The sequence below is a fragment of the Populus alba genome, chromosome 1 (assembly GCF_005239225.2).
Source record: "Populus alba chromosome 1, ASM523922v2, whole genome shotgun sequence".
Lineage (NCBI taxonomy): Eukaryota > Viridiplantae > Streptophyta > Magnoliopsida > Malpighiales > Salicaceae > Populus > Populus alba.
The window spans coordinates 53,375,060-53,393,375 of NC_133284.1; the positions used below are offsets into that span (position 1 = coordinate 53,375,060).

The 18,316-nt window shown below is 35.4% G+C and overlaps 1 protein-coding gene and 1 pseudogene across 1 annotated transcript; one reads left to right on the forward strand and one right to left on the reverse strand.

Annotated features, from left to right (window-relative positions):
- Positions 1-2,928: 2,928 nt before the first annotated feature.
- LOC118046645 (pentatricopeptide repeat-containing protein At1g30610, chloroplastic-like) overlaps positions 2,929-18,316 on the reverse strand; it is a 26,744-nt pseudogene continuing 11,356 nt past the window's right edge.
- On the forward strand, positions 15,414-16,867 carry LOC140954579 (uncharacterized). The gene is made up of 2 exons (XM_073404640.1): positions 15,414-15,482; positions 15,749-16,867. The coding sequence occupies exons 1-2, from the start codon at positions 15,414-15,416 to the stop codon at positions 16,865-16,867; spliced, it is 1,188 nt and encodes a 395-aa protein (XP_073260741.1).

An 18,316-nucleotide genomic window follows, 5' to 3' on the forward strand; every position in this document is an offset into this window, starting at 1 on the left:
AGCAGTGCTGCATGGTTGCCTTTTGTTGCCGCACAAGAAAGCAGCAGCTTGCTGCTTTCCATCTCCCTGCGTTCCGCACACAATTTATTGTGGGACCGATGCACATTAAGTAGTTTCTTTTTCTTAACCAAAACGTTTATTCAGTGCGTTTTTTGAAGAAAACGCAAACTCTAAAGTGTAGTCAAACGGGCTCTTAATGGCTATGGAAATGGCCGTCCAAGCCACCGCCGACTTGCTCCTAGTGTTGTTACTGGTTTTATAATAGTTTCAATGACATTATAGTAAATTATAAAAGAAAATAATTCACGACACAGGAAAAACTTAACCAAGATTTCTTGATGTGTAATTGTATAATAATATTTTTTACATTGTCGGATGGGAAAAAAAAAAAAAAACAAAAGCTAAAAGTATTTAATTGATTAAAAAATGTGGTTAAATTTGTGATATCTAATCCTTGATTGGTAGCAACTATATGCTATATTACTCTATTCACGAAAATATCTTCATATTGAACTTTAAAAATAAATATAATCTCAATTCCATCTAATACATATAAATATCACTAACAGGTTATATATATATATATATATATATACAGAGAGAGAGAGAGCTTTCAAAATAACTTTTAAAAATCTTTCAAACACTTAGCTTTTAAGGAAAAAAACAAAAGGAGACAAAAGCCACTAGTTCTCAAACAAGCACTAATAGGGTGTTCGGTAGTGTGATTGTGGTTATTTTTAAAAATATTTTTTTACTAAAAAATAAATTAAAATAAATTTTTATTTTTAAAAAATTATTTTTAATATCAGCACATCAAAATGATATGAAAACACTAAAAAAATATCAATTTGAAGCAAATAAAAAAATAGTTTTTTAATTTTTTTAAAAACACTTTTGAAATGAAAAAACAAACAGAGTTTAAATATACTATTTGCCTTACATTTTTTAAAAACAAAATAAATTATCCTCCAAAGAAAAACAAGAATTGATTTTTTTAACATTAAAATCATAAAAAAAAATATATTAATTTAATATTTTTCAAGTAAAATAAACTCTCTGTTTTTTTTACTCTTCATTGATCATTTTATTTCATTTTTATCGCCTTTTCAGAGATTAAAAGAAGATAGCAAAGAGATGAAGGCATGTGTAGTAGTTTTTTATTTTTATTTTTATTTTTTGTTGCTGCAAAATGACACGATGAGAATGGCTAAAAAAGTCCTGAAGATTAGTAATAGTTTAATACTAGTATAATCTCAATCTTTGTAGAACCATTAGTAGCCACCAATGACTTATTCCATATCATAACCCTTTTTCATGTCATCTTGATTCTCTAAAATCTCCCTTTTCTCTCTCTCTGTTTTTTTTTTTCATTTCAATAAATTAAGATAAAAACAACATATTTTTATGTTCGCTTTTAACAACTTCCTTTTTCTTTCATTACTATATTAAGGGTATAAGTATTACATTGTTTGTTATGCATGACATTCTTGTCATATTATCATAGTCTATACAACAATAAATGACATACATCTATAGACACAACATCATAATCAAATACTATCAAAATATCTCTTACCTATAAAAAATAAAAAAACAAGATAATATCCATGATTACATTGGGATCTCGATTCATCTACTTCAATTTGTAGGGTATATGGTGTTTTTTTTTTTTTTTAAGTTGCAACTTCTTTACTATTTTAATTAACACCACCTTTTCACAATTACCACTATCAATAATCAAATTTCATACATTTTCCTTATGGTACAAGTTGAAAGAAAAAGACTAGTGTGTAGCCAATCTTGATTTGAATCACTTTTAAGATAAGCAAACTCTTTTTGGATAATTGAGGTAGCACCATCATTATCTTAGAAAACCTCCTCACTACCATATTAATCATCATAAATAGGATCACTTCTCTTCTCATTATACTATTTTTACTTACAAATGTTTACACTTACGACTCTTTGGTTTATGGCACGTATAAATTCAATGTCCTAATTCATCATATCTAAAACACTAAAATTTAAAACCATATCTAGAACTTGAATTTTAACTTTAACTTGCGATATATTTAGTTATTGATTCGGGCTAAATGAATGATATTTTTTTTGTTAGCGCATACGTCCTTATTATTTTAGTCAAATCAAAAGCCACCTTTGTTAATTACCCCAATAACATATTGTTTATCCATAATCAAAGCTCTCTTATAGGCTTACAAAACTATTTATAAAGAATGCAAACACAATACATCTTGCATGAACTATCATAATCTACTTTAAGTACCTAGCAATCAACAACTCTTTCTGAAAAATCATTCTTAGCCACCGGTTGGTAGAGTTTTCAATGTACTTAGCAATAGTTCTCCCATCCCAATGTATGGAGTCATTGGTAAAAAAGTTTAAAATGTATCCAAACGGAAAAAAATTGTTCCTTTATCTTTCTCTTTAATTGCTTCCACCAAGCATAAGCTCGCCCTTTTAATCTAATACCAATAAGCTTCATCCTTATCTGCTCTTAAACTTTTATGCACTTGAAAATCCTTTATACTTCATTCAACTAAACGATAAACTCTTCCACTTGTAAAGCTCCTACAAAATTAAGAAAGTTTAATTTCAAAAATCAAAATCTCCATGAAGTGCTGCCCAATTAAAAAAGTTGCCTCCTCTAGATTAGCCAGGGTTCACAATTACTCTCCTCCTATTCTTGTTGGGTGTTTTATTTCAATTGTCACGTAAGCTTTACGATCTACCTTTGTATATCCTCAATTTCTAGCTCATGAACCTTTTTCTCTAAAGAGGAAACTTCTTCATCCTCTCCTTGAACATGTTTAGTTTTATTATTTTTTCCAGCTATGGTTGTTTTGCAGCATACAACAAGCAAACAATAGTCTTGAGGCATTCTCAGGACAAATAATTTCAAGACTCATTCTCACCCTAAACCTTATCATCATTACTAGGACATGCTGGTTTGCTAGCTACATCGGTGCATTCCATTAAGATTTCAAGGATTTTCATGATTTAACTGTACAGAAAATCTATGTTTGATTGAATCCAGGAACCTTTACACGAGGCCTATTATAATCACTGCAGGATATTAATAGATTTTGCAATACAGGGTTTGGTGAGTTGCTTTGAGCAGCAAGCACACGCACCTCATGCATTAGCCGCATGAGGGTGTCCTTTCTAAACCGCTGAGCGTTTTCTTCGAAGAAATTCAACCAAGCACTTTTGCAGAATGCTTGAGACTCTCCAGCAGAATTTGTGGTAATACAAGCAAGAGCAGAATCGAAGTCTTCTTTTTCAAGCATCATGCAAAATCTTTCTTTGACAATAAGCGGTGGAGGAATCCTATCTTCCTGCTCCAAGTGCTTCCAAGTTATTTCCAAAACTTCTCCCTGCAGTCACAATGGGAATTTGTAACTTCTCTTGAATTGAAGATTAGAAACAAAAAGAACACTATTGATGCTGTTTAATCGTTGCCACTACACACATACTACATGTATTTTTGTTTTTATTAATATAGGCATGAACAATTCTTTTGTACTAAATCTGAAGTCTTGAAAGGATAAAGTGAGAAATTTCAATTTCCCTTGACAGTTTAAGTTGAGAATTACTGAATGTCTTAGGTTTAGCCTTAGCCAACCTTTCCTATTTATATATGTAGGGCAGAATACAGTAGTAACCATAGGGATTACAACATTGGATTAATCCTACATTACATTAATATCCTATGTATAGATATACATGATATACATTCTATAATATGCCCCCTCAAGCTGAGGGTGGAGGATCGACCCGAAGCTTGAACCTGAAGGCAGTAAAGGACGCAGCGGAAAGTGGTTTGGTGAAGACATCAGCAAGTTGATCCTGAGAGGGGATAAACCGAATTTGAATTTCCTTCTTTGCTACCCGGTCACGGACAAAAATGAATAGTCTACCTCAACATGCTTAGTACGAGCATGAAAGATAGGATTTGCTGAGAGATAAGTAGCACCAAGATTATCACACCAAAATAATAGCAGCTGAGATGGAGGGAACCTGAAGATCTCTTAACAAATATTGAAGCCAGATGACCTCAGCAGTACCATCTGCTAAGGCTTTATACTCAGCCTCAGTGGAAGAGCGAGCAACTGTACGTTGCTTGCCGGATTTCCAGGAAATCGGTGTTTGACCAAAGAAAACAAGATAACCACCCGTAGACTTGCGATCATTCAATACTCCCAGCCCAATCAGCATATGTAAAACCATGAAGAGCAAAGGAGGTACCTCGAGTGATATGAAAAACCATGAGAAGCCGTTCCTTTGAGATAGCGGAGTATGCGTTTTAACAGCAGCCCAATGGAAATCTGTAGGAGCATGCATGTACTGACAGACTCTGTTAACAGCAAAACAGATATCTGGGCGAGTGAATGTAAGATACTGGAGAGCACCCACAATTTGACGAAAACCGTGTGGGATCAGAAAATGGATGATCCGGCTGTAGAGCAAGTTTAGAGGGAGAAACTGGAGTGTCAAACCCGGTTTGCAGGAAGTCATACCAGCCCGAGTGAGGATGTCAAGAATATATTTTTGTTGGCGCAACATCAGACCCATACCTGTAGACTGAACTTCAATACCTAGAAAGTAGTGAACATCACCTAAGTCACGAAGCTTGAATTCAGAGCTTAGTAACTGGACTAGATGATGGAGCATGCAGAGTTGCTGCCTGTAAGCAGAAATATCATCAACATAGACGAGAAGATAGAAGATATTAGTGCCATCAGATAAGATAAACAGGGAAGTGTCAACCTTGGACGCAAGGAAACCAATAGAGAGTAAAAAATCACTCAGACGAGTGTACCATGCCCTTGGTGCCTGTTTTAAACCATATAGTGACTTGTGCAACCTGCACACATGAGATGGAAGAGTAGAATCAACAAAACCTGGAGGCTGTTTCATGTAGACCTCTTCAGTAAGAACACCATTGAGAAAAGCATTATGAATATCAAGCTGATGGATCTTCCAATTGCGGGAAACTGCAATGGAAAAGACTAATCTGACGGTGGCCTGCTTAATAACTGGGCTGAAAGTTTCAGAATAATCAATGCCTTCCTGTTGAGTAAAGCCTCGAGCAACTAGACGGGCTTTATAACGTTCGATGCTGCCATCAATACGACGTTTGATACGATATACCCATCGGCTGCCCACAACATTCATCGATGGATGAAAGGGCACTAGAGACCAAGTATGATTGGATCGTAAAGCCTTGATCTCATCACACATGGCATCATGCCAAGCCACATACTTATCTGCATCAAAAAAAGCAACAGGTTCAGAGGAGGGAGAGAGCAATACCCGTGAAACAGCTGCAGTAGAGGCAGCAGAGGACACCATATGGGCATGTTTTGGCTGTCATGATCGAAGGATCATAGGGTGTCGGTTGAGAACTGGCTGTGACGCAGGTGGAGGAGGCATGACAGAGGTGTCATGATGCAACGGATAGGCGGAGAGATCCACCACCAGATTTAGTCCAGGAGAAGAATCCGGTGAAGAAGCTGCCGCAAGGGGAGAGCTGGCAGCAGAGGCAGAGTCGGCAGAAGCCGAATTGGTGGCAGAAAAAAGAGGAGCTGAAGACGAGCCAGAGGATCTCCCACTATGCGCAAGAACTCCGTGCTGGAGAACAGGAAACACTGAGCTGCAACCTGGAGCTGCAACAATATGGTTAGATAAAGATGCATGGGGTGATCGGCAAGGGAAATATGGGGGCTGTGGTGCTTGAGTCGGCAGTAAGGGTAGGGCAGAGGCAGAGGCGGGTGGGGATGGATTTTGAGCTGTAAACAATGGTGAGAGGTTGAGATTTGGGAGGATGGTAATAGGGGATGGTGTATGGGTTTGAGAGGGAACCTGTGCAATCTGTTCAGATTCATCAAACGGAAAAACATTTTCATGAAAACGAACATGACGGGAGATATACATGCGATGAGATTCAATATCAAAACATCGATAACCAAGGTGAGAGGGACTGTAGCCAAAAAATATACAAGGAGAAGACCGAAAATCTAATTTGTGATTATTATAGGGACGCAAGAAAGGAAAACATAGACATCCAAAAGTACGTAAAAATTGATAATCAGGAGACCGTTGAAACAAACAATCAAAAGGAGATCGATTATCAAGAACAGAAGTAGGCATACGATTAATGAGATAAACCGAAGTATCAAATGCATAATTCCAAAAACGAAAAGGAGCTTTACATTGACCTAGAAGAGTAAGACCGGTTTCCACAATATGCCTATGACGTCTTTCTACCATTCCATTTTGTTCGTGAGTATGTGGACATATCAGACGATGAAATGAATACCAACAGTTTGGAAAGAAAAGTGGAGAGTTTGCGATATTCACCGCCCCAATCAGTTTGAACAGATTTTATTTTTTAAAGAAAACTGACGTTCGACAAGAGTTTGAAATTGATGAAAGACAGAGTAAACATCAGATTTTGCAACAAGTGGATAATACCATATATATTTTGTGTGCGCATCAACAAATATAACAAAATAATGATAACCATCCAAAGAAAAAAGGGGAGCAGGACCCCACACATCACTAAAAATTAATTCAAGCGGAGTAGAAGTTTTGTGACCAGTAGGTCGTAAAGACAAACGTGACGATTTTCCTAAAGGACAACTTTGGCATTGAAAATTAAGACTTTTGTTGTTACACATGATCTTATTTTTCGAGACTAAAAATTTAAAAATACGGGAGGTAGGATGACCTAGGCGACGGTGCCACAAATCAGCAGAGGCAGAGGTGCAAGGAGACCAATACGCTTGAGGAGTTGACAGGACGGAAGACCTGAACTTGGATAAAGTATAGAGACCATCTTTACTTTGACCTGAGAGAAGGACTTCATTGGTGTTGAGATCCTTGACATAAAACAGAAAAGGGTGAAATTCAAAATAAACATGATTATCGAGACAAAAGTTTTGAACAGAAAGCAGAGGTTTCGTGATTGCAGGAACATGTAGAACATTAGATAAAGTGAATGAACGATGTGGGTTATATATTTTTGTATGGCCAATATTAGATATGGAAAGTCCCTTACCATCACCAACATGCAAATTATCATTACCATTGTATGGTTCTGAAGCAGTCAAGGTTGCAAGGTCGGGTGTGACGTGTTGGTTTGCACCGGTGTCCGGAAACCATTCAGCAGCAGAGGCAGAATTATTGAATGCCAAATTGGCACTGTGTTGCGGGCCATGACTGCGTTGCTGAAGTTGGGAACACTGAGGAGCAGTGTGTCCCATAATTGTTGCATAGCTGACAGCGGGAATTTGAGCCTCGGCGCTGCCAATTTCCTTGCCAGCTGCTGTGCCTATTTTCGGTGCCATATGGAGGAGCAGAATTATAATTAGTTGGAGGTTACGAAAATCAGACCTGTAGGAATTATTTCGGTTTCCTCGGTGAGAAGGAGAACGCCAGCTGCCACGCCCCCTATGTCTTCCAAACTGAGCAGAATTGTAGCGTTGAGACAGTAGTGCTGAAGGTGGCGTGGGCGGCAGCAGTGGTTGGTTGGCGTTGGCAGCAGATCCCATAGACAAATGAGAGGTTTTATGAAATAAATTCATGAGTTAGCAGATGACTAAGCAAATCTGCATATGGTAGAGGATCCGCCCTTGTAATAAGACTTGTTACTAAGTCCTTTAAATTCTCCACGAAGGCCACGAAATATATAGAGATTAAAATCGGTTAGCGAGATAGGCCGGCCAGCAGCTGCTAGCTCATCAAATAAAGTCTTAGCTTTTTTGCAAAAATTGAGTTACCGAATCATCACCTTGTCGAAGTTCTTGAAGGGAACCATGTAATTGCATAATACGGGAATTGGATGTAGAGGCTAGAGCTTGCTCAAGTGTGAGCCAGACAGAACATGAGTTGGACAATCAACAACAAGATGAAGAACTTTCCATGGACAGCGAAAGAGCAAGGCACTTAGAATTAATTGATCCTGTTGTTTTCCAACGAAGAAAGGATTGAGATACCTGAAGAGTAGCACCATCGGCAGCAGGAATATGTGGAGAGGGGCAGGAGTTTGAACCATCAACAAAGCCGAAAAAACTCCTTGGCCTAAGAGGTATGGTTTCATCTGCATTCGCCAATACAAGTAATTGGTATTCGTTAATTTCATAGAGATGACCTGATGGGTGTGTGAGAGGGACACAATTGCTACGGCAGAGGCAGAGGCTGCTGTAATTTCAGCAGACGAAGATGGCAGCAGAGGAGCATTGTCCGGATTGAGCAGAGGATTGTCCGGATTGAGAAGAGCATGGCCAATATTAGTGTGCTGTGGCCACTGCATAATTGAGGCTGAAGAAGAGAGCTGTCCTGCGGCTGAAGAAGAAAATTGTAGCGAAGGAGGTGGGACAACAGGGGCTGCTGCAGAGGAGGAGAAGGCTGCCGGCTGAGAAGAATCCATTGCTGTAGAGAAAGAGAAGGCTGCCGGCTAAGTGTTTTAATTTAACCTAGCTCTGATACCAAGTTGAGTATTACTGAATGTCTTAGGTTTAGCCTTAGCCAACCTTTCCTATTTTATATATGTAGGGGCAGAAATACAGTAGTAACCATAGGGATTACAACATTGGATTAATCCTACATTACATTAATATCCTATGTATAGATATACATGATATACATTCTATAATAGTTTATATCTAAAATTTGAAGAGGATAAGGACAAGAAAGTTAGATTTCCATAACTCTGAATTCTGAGATTTTACACTTCCTAAAATTTTCAGAATTCAGAATTTTCTAACAGATGAATTACCTAGAAGCATTTTACAAAGATTGCGTCCAAAGTGTACTAAAAAGATAAGTTCTTATCATCCCTCCTAAGGAATTCAACAAGGCATCCATTTTATTCCTACAAGTGCTTTTGACTGTTCTCATATAATACCTCCTTAAATCAGGCTATTCAGTCAGGACGTAGATGCAGTTTGGCAGCCTAGTGTTATTTTTATGGAGATGCTATTAACATCCATTTCAATAATATGTTCACGTACAAGTGTAATTTCAACTAATCCCAATAGATTTGAGAAGTACCTTTCCAGCTCTAGAAGCATCCAGTACCATTCGAAGATGACGGTTTGCATTGAAGTGGAACCCATGGCGCATCATCTTTTGATAAACGTACTCAAAATCATCCCACCTGTTCTCTGCAATGCTTGCATCAAGCATGGTGTTGAAAGTATAGATATCTGGTATTACCCGAAACTTGTAATCAGATCTTCTGCTGATATGATTGCCATCGTCTAACATCTTGTTGAAAAGCTCGTTTGCTTCTTCAAACAATCCATGTTCTAGATACGCTTTCAGCATTATGTTGCAAGTAACAAGATTTGGGGGGCAAAAAGTTCCTCATTTGATTGAAGATGTACACAGCGTTTTGAATGTTTCCAGAGTCCAGACAAAGCTTGGATTAAGCCAGTGTAAGTTACTACAAGGGCTTATTAGCAACTTTGCATATTTTCTCAATCTGTGAAATGAAAGGAGGTTGTGATGGACTGTTTTGTTCAAAGAAAAGCTAGTGATAATAATAAGCACACAAATTGTTCAAAGATTTTTGCTTTTTGCAGTGATATAGCTCCCCGTGCTCATAAACTCTAATTAGCAACACACCCATTCAATGCATGCGAATCGTTTAGCTACAATACAGTGTTCTTTATATTCAGTTTTAAATATACATGCACAACAGAAACATAGTAGTTTATGCATAAAAAGATTACCAGATCTAGTGCTTTCTTGACACCTTCCAGATGTAACAGAGACAGCGTGCAAGATCATAATAAAGAGCAGCTGAGCCACAATTCCCTGTCTTTCCATGTCTTTAACAGCCAACACAGCCTCTTCTGTCTTACCCTCTCTCCAAAAAGTATTGACGAGAACTGTATGTAACAAGAATTTGATTTCAAAAAATGAGGTTCTATAAAATCAAATGGAATAAATGATAGATCAGTCAAGCACCTTTATAAACTAAGGCATTTGGAATGGAAGACTTCTGAACTTTTTTGAAGAACTCATGAACCAAGTTGTGTACTTGCCACAAGCAAGCATGACCTGCTCAAGTACGAGGCAGAAAACCATTCTATCATTTCCTGGTTATTACAAAAAACTAAGATGTACATTCAAGAAAATGAGAATATCTAGCAAACTGTTACCAGTTCCATAAGTCCACTTTATAATACAAACATAAGGCTTTTCATAGGAAACATTTTTCTTGATGGTATGCAGGTCAAAAGGATAGTTCATGCTCCTATGCTTTGACAATGATATTTCACACCAAAACCACCCTAAAGATAGCTAGATTGAGCACCTATCTTAAAGAGCAGAAAAATGATGGGAAATTATCACTTCATGATGCTATGAAATGGTACCCCCTCTTACTACTGAAAACTAACATTGGAATCCAACATTAACAGATAGTAGAAACTACCACATGAACACATGAGAGTGAATCAAGATCAAACAACCCTTAGAATTATCTTAATTGTGAAGTATCAAGGCGCAGTCATTTGAATATGAACCATAAAATTGAATATGAGAAACGGAAAGCCCAACCAGAGAATTAATATTGTACAGCAAGTTCATATGACACCCTATTCAACCAAACTGATGTACCTAGGTTAGGTTTCTAACTTCATACTACAAAAATCAAAGTCTTTTTTCTGAATTAAACCTTTTATTTAGCACTGGGTAAAACCTGGGGTACGTTCAAACCTCTCAGCCATCATGCACCAGGCAACAGGTGAGATGAATCTCTGGACGACACCAAAGAGGTTGGTGGTAGGATTTGAACCAACAGTTCATGATGTACTTTTACTCAGAAAAAAAATAAGTCCATATGCTTAGATTAGAAGTCCTAGTTCTATGAACAGCTCTATCAAAGTTGAAATATGGAGTGCTAATCATAGTAGCAAGTCAGCAAACATGACTAGCTGTTTATCAGAACAATGATAAACTCATACAACAAGGTATTGCTAAGAATCTAAGATACAGGTTCTGATGATGTGAAATATTGATAAGAACCATGGATAGTAAAAACAGCTATTACCTCCATAACAAGTCCATACGTTGCAGTAGAAGGTTGCACACCCTTTTCCTTCATCTGCTGTAAGACCCAAAATGCACCTTCCCATTGTTTTCGCCGAACACAAGCATTTAGGACCTACATACAGAAGGAATGTCAAAATGCCGTGGATGATCATAGCTGGATTTATGCATTATGTAAATTGAAATGATTCACAGATAATTGATTGAATATGCCCAGGGAAATAGATAATGAATGATCAGCATGTTATGGCACAAGTCCATCCTTAGATAGTCGAAATTCTTTAGAATGATCTTAAGACTACGGAAAATATGCCCTGTCAAAACAATATACAGTAATGATTTTACTTTGCTGTTACAGGGACCACAAAGCACCCTTTCAGGTCATCTCAAATTTAACAAAGCATGCTTATTAATCTGTTGATAAACAACATCAGTTCATACCTAGAGAACATGCAGAAAAACTATAGATTTTTAGATAACAGAGATAAGTCAAAACTTAGCTTAATGGGTATCATTTGGAAAGGTGTAGATTCAATGAAAAGAACTTGTCATCCAAAAATTTCAGAGGGCTATTATGTCATCCAGCAATATACTGGGTTTAGCAATTTCTTAAATATCCATAACATTAGCTTCTACCTTGATAACAGTTTTGAACTATCATGTATTTCATCACTACTAAAAACAGGTGCCATTTGCATCAGAATTTAGCAACGGATAATTCCGTTGCTAAATTCAGTAACGGATTTGCAACGGATTACACATATATTATTTTTTTAATATTAGCAACGGACTTTAGCAACGGATAATCCGTTGCAAAATTTACGTTGAATTTAGCAACGGATTTTCCGTTGCTAATTGAAAAAAAAAAAGTTAATATAAAATTAAAATTATATAGACCGTTGATTACATTAAATCCGGACCGTTTATTTCAATATCTCGATCCCCGCCCCACATCGAAATACAGATCCAATTAACAAAACCAAAATGTACATTCACTCTTACTCTTCCAACAGATCCTTCGTTCGAACAAAATCATCGATCCATCACCCTCATAAAAAATCACCATAACTGTTCATCATCTTCTCCTTCGTGTTCATCATCTTCTTCTCCTTTGTGTTCATCATCGTCTCCTTCGTGTTCATCATCTTCTTCTCCTTCATTTTAAACCAACAAAAACAGAGACCCATGACAACATCGCACCAGACCCATCATCATCACCATCGAACATCCTGTTTTGCCCCTTCTCTGTAAAACGGGTTAGGTTTTGCACTGTTTTTCTTCAATAGCTCAGGTAATTAATTTATGGTTTTTGTTTTCTTTGTTGCAATTTAAGTTACACTAAACAGTTCTAACCTAACTTTCCCAATCTCAGGTGTGATTCTGTTGTGTTGATCCATCTCCCTCACCCATCTCCCTCACCTGTAACCGAAGAACACAGGTAAGAATTTTTTTTCCCGAAACTTTGAATAATGGTTTTAGGCTATTAATTCGATAATATAATGTTTATGATATGTTTTTACCATGATTTATAACATAATGATGCACGTTTAAATGTAAATTTATGAAAACCCCCAAATTAATTTTTAGGGTTACGGTTCATAAATTGAATGATTTTATTCAACCTGACCAATGCTGGCAATTCTTGTGTCTGGAAGAGAGTGATTGATGGAAATTATGCATGTTTAATTGAAAATTTATCAAACCGCCCAATTTAATTTTTAACAATTAGTATTATTGATGTTGTGTGTTTTTTGATGTCTGCAAATTGTCCTCCTGTGCACCGAAACCTAGGTGTTTTGAATGTATTCATATGCTTATATATATATATATAAGGAAACTTGATTGTTGTTGTTGTGTTTCGTTAATAAGATTGTTGTTTTATTTTTGTTTCTTCATTAATTATTTTTTTTCTTGCTGTTTTACTTGTTATATATATAATTAGCAGAATTGTGTAGTGAAAGAGGTTAGAATTCATGGTTGCCTCCTCCTTGCATGGTGATAAGTTAATTTCCCACATTAGCTATATATGTTGTTTGTTTTCATTTGATTGTCTTGTCTTGAGGTCAGCATGCATGATTTGGAAATTAACTATTAGTCTCTTGGATGAGGATTTGTTTTTGTATTAAAGAGTTCAACAGCTCTTTTGGCTTTTTTTATAGTTACTATGTTGCATGAACTAAGTAGCAAATTTTTTGGAGCCAACTTGTGTAATTGCAGAAACAATCGCATGCTTTTTAGCATGTTTGTATGTAATGATACATGTAAAATGCACCAGCATTGTGCAATGGTTCATTTTTTAGTCATTTCTGTGTGAATTAAGCAAATTGATGCTGAAAATCTTTGCTTGCTTAGCCATTATCGGTGGATATAGGATCAGTTAACAAACTACAAGCAATCGCATGGGCTTGTTAGAATTATTTGTGGAAAAGGCTAGGGTCAAGTGCTGTGAGGTCACTGGACTTGACCCTTTAAATTGTGAAATTGGAAATATTAGACACTCTTTTGCTGTTTTCGGTTCACAAGGTTGATGTTTACACTGTGAAGTCAGTTCTAGCAAAGCACTAATTAGTATAGATCCATTTCCAATCACACAAAGGATAAAGGATTAGAGAGCAAAGCACTAATTTGTTTTAAAGACTAGCAATTGTTATAACTTGATGGGTGTAACATACTGTTTATGTTTTTTATTTTTCCAACAATATGAATGGCTTATTGGATCACAACATAATCAAATAGAGTTGGCTAAATCTGATTGGGTTGCAATAAGAAAACCTCCACCTTGTGCCATTGATTTTTGGGGCTTTGGTAAGTCTATTTTGCTCCATTTTTACATGGTTGCTTAATTATATGGTGCGTATTTTTTCTTTTGGGCATGCACATTGTAATCCTTTGAAGTTGTTGGAACTTTGCCTTTCATTGGGATAATATTGACAGTTTGTATAAGAAAACTAATGGAATGATTTTCTTTCATTAAATGTGATCTTGAGTACACATTTAGGTTACATTACAATGATGGACAAGTTGATTCCTTTTACTATATGCACAACATAATTGATAAAATAAGAAAAAGAAACCCCAGCAATAAAAAGAGCTTGAAATCTATTGAATTTGATATTGAATTCTGTTGATCGGATTTTGAGGGAGAGATGGCAGAAATGGGTGAGAGATATTGATGTTTGAAAGAAATGTTTAAATTGTTATTCAACACTTTGGAAAATGCAAAACCACTTTTAGGTGTTTTATGGAAAAGTAAGTATTCTTTAAATTCGGTGATTGCAATTATAATTACGCGTGGAAAAACATGTATACACACGCAAATTAAATAATGTTGTGTAATTTTTATTTAAATTATATTAAAATAAATTTTTATAATTTTTTAACATTGTTATATTAAAATTTATTTAAAAATATAAAAAAAATTAATTTGATATTTAAAAAAAAATATGTCATAATACAAAAACAAATTCTCATCCAAGAGACTAATAGTTAATATACATGTTTAACTATAAACTTTGATTACACAACAAAATATAAATAATAAGTATTTCATAGAAAGAGGTTTAACATAAATATTATTAACACCTCCATTACCTTAACCATAAATATTAACAATAATTATTGCTCGTCCGTGTAGAACTTGTAATCAACTAAATTGGATGTGCCTAAAGAATTTATAAAACAAATGTATTTATATTTTCATCCACCAATATTATAATTATTATTTAATTATTATTTAATTACGACATTAAAAGATATATACAATGTATATGACAAGAGACAAAGATACAAATGTGAGTAACTATTGTAACCCATAATAAATTATGTTTTTTTTTATATTGCATTTTAATCTTTTTTTAAGAAAATTAAAAAAATTCTTTAATCTTGTATTACCTCGCATGTTTATGATTTCATTTACCATTTCTTAGTTTGAGCAAAAAAATATCCGAATAAAAAAGAAAAAGTTTGATGAATCCAATAAAAATAAAAGGATCCAAATTAAAAAAAAAAAAAAAAAAAACTATTTGAGGTGGTAACAAAAGTTAGAAGGACCAATAAAAAAAAATGAACTCTAAAACTATTATAAAGATAAATTTATTTAAAAATTTGTTCAACTAAATATTTTTTTTTCTTTATCCATTTATTCTGTATAAAATATTAACCGAACATAATCTAAAAGTCTACTTTTGTCACTAGTTAGAAAATATAAATGAAAATATAAAATACTAATTCGAACATATTTTATTTTAAAAGATTGTTTAAGTTTTAGTAGTTAAAGAAGTATGCTTATTTCAAAAAATGCTTATTGGTGTTGTCATGTTAATTAGATTAATATGGATGATCGATCGTGGATGTATCGTCGTCTTATGGATGGTCGCCTTCGTCCTGAATACATTACGGGTGTTAGAAGATTTATCAATTTTGCATTTTCAATTGATAAAAATATATCTGGGGGGAAAATTAGATGTCCTTGTGTGAGGTGCAAAAATCAAAAGTTTTTAAGGGAAGATGATGTTTGTAAACATCTATTGACAAAAGGTTTTTTACCTTGTTATGAAAATTGGACTGTACATGGGGAGCCTTAAGTCGCAGAACCACTATTGGCTGGACCTTCATCGATTGGAATGAGTCATGTTGTGAATGATGTTTGTCTAGAGAATCCATATAGGAATCTGGTTATGGATGCAATGGGGTTGGTGATGCATTCTACAATGATAATGTGTCTAGTCCTGTGGTAGCTGGGGAAATTCCAAACCCGGAGGCAACTAAATTTTTTAAGCTTTTGAAAGCTGCGGAGGAGCCGTTGTGGGATGGGTGTACCAAGCAATCCAAATTATCTGCTTGTGTACAATTGCTTAATATGAAGTCAACTTTAAATTTGACTCAGAATGCCTTCAACAATTTTATTGACTTTACAAAAAGTTGCATGCCTAATGATGAAAATTTGGTTTCAAATTTTTATGATGCCAAGAAATTTATGCGGCCACTTGGACTTGGTTATGAGAAATATGATGTGTGTCCTAATTACTGTATGTTGTACTATGGGGCAGATGCATTGAAAATAAATTGTGATTTTTGTGGAAGTTCACGATACAAACCTAGAAATCCAACTAGTAAAGGTTCCAATAAGGTGGAGAAGCAACTCCGATACTTTCCCTTGACACCAAGGCTTCAGAGACTGTTCATGTCTCCATATCATGCCAAAGATATGACATGGCATCATTTTCATAATTCTGATAATGGGGTTATGGTGCACCCATCTGATGGGGAGGCATGGAAGGAGTTTAATCGTGTCCACTTAAGCTTCGCATCAGATCCGAGAAATATTCGGTTAGGGTTGTGCACTGATGGGTTTTGTCCATTTGACATGTCTTCAAATACATACTCTTGTTGGCCAGTAATTGTGACTGTTTATAATTTGCCTCCGTGGAAGTGCATGACTAGACCATTCATGTTTTTGACAATGATGATTCCTGGGCCAAAGAATCCGGGTAAAAAGCTTGATGTTTTCCTAAGACCTTTGATTGATGAGTTAAAGAATTTGTGGTATGTTGGTGTTGAAACATATGATGTATATAGAAAGGAAAATTTTCAATTAAGGGCAGCTTTAATGGGGACCATTAGTGACTTTCCAGCATATGGCATGTTATCGGGGTGGAGTACTCATGGAAATCTATCTTGTCCTTATTGTATGGAGCATAGCAAGGCTTTTAGATTAAAAAATGGAGGGAAAACTACATTTTTTTTATTGTCATCGACGATTCCTACCTATGAACCACCCATATAGATTTCAATCTGATAAGTTTTTGAAAGGAGTAATTGAAAGGCTCCCTCCTTTACCTCGTCCATCTGTTTTGGAAATGTTGAACAAAGTGTTGAAGTATACCGAGGGACATAATGGAGGGTCATCATATAATGATAAAATTCCTGGCTTTGGTGTTAAGCACAATTGGGTGAAAAAGAGCATTTTCTAGGAGCTTCCATATTGGCATACAAATTTGATTCGTCATAATCTTGATGTCATGCATGTTGAGAAAAATGTCTTTGACAATATTTTTTATACAGTTATGGATTGTCCGAATAGAAGCAAGGACAATTTAAAGGCTAGGTTGGATATTCAATTGTATTGTCAGAAGCCAAATTTGCATTTGCAACAAGATATGAGTGGTCGGGTTTACAAACCTAAAGGCACTTATTGTCTACACAAGAAGCAACAACAAGAAGTCTTGTCATGGATGAAGGAATTATCATTTCCTGATGGTTATGCTTCAAGCATTTCAAGATGTGTGAAAGAGGCACAATGTAAGGTTTCGGGGATGAAGAGCCATGATTGCCATGTCTTCATTCAAAGACTTCTTCCAACCGCTTTCCGACCTTACTTACCTAGGCCACTGTGGGAGGCATTAACTGAACTGTCCGTATTTTTTCGAGATATTTGTTCAACAAATTTAAATGCCCAGCACATGGAGTTAATGCAGATGAATATAATTGAAATAATTTGCAAACTTGAAAGGATTTTTCCTCCATCATTCTTTGACTCCATGGAACACTTGACGATACATCTACCTTACGAGGCAAAAGTTGGTGGACCAGTTCAATATCGATGGATGTATCCATTTGAACGGTATGTTTTCATACTATGTTAATTTTATTAACTTTTGATTTTTAAAACATAAACTAATTGACATAAATGATATAGGTATATGTTTTATTTGAAGAAGAAAGTGACCAATAAAGCTAAAGTTAAGGGTTCCATATGTGAAGCATACTTGATTGATAAAATTACCAATTTTGCATCTCATTATTTTGGTGATGACGTGCAAACAATTTGGAATCGAGTTCCACGGAATGATGATGGTGGCCTTAGAAGTGTAGATGGATGTCTCTCTATTTTTTCCTATCCAGGGAAAAAATTATCCAAAAGATTTTATAAAAGGCAGTTGTCACATGCTGAAATGCAAATTGCGCATAACTATGTGATATTCAATTGTCAAGAACTGAAGCCTTATTTAGAGTAAGTATGAAATATTATTTTGTACTAAATTTATAATAATTTGTTATTAACTTTAACATTTTAAAATTTTAGGCAATGTCGACAAGAGCTAAAGTCACAACAACCACATGCGAAGTGATGGTGAAATTGAAAAATTATGCGAAACGATCTTTTCCAAATTGGTTAAAAAATAATGTAAGTATTTTAATAAAATCAATTTATATTTTATGTCAATTAGCTACT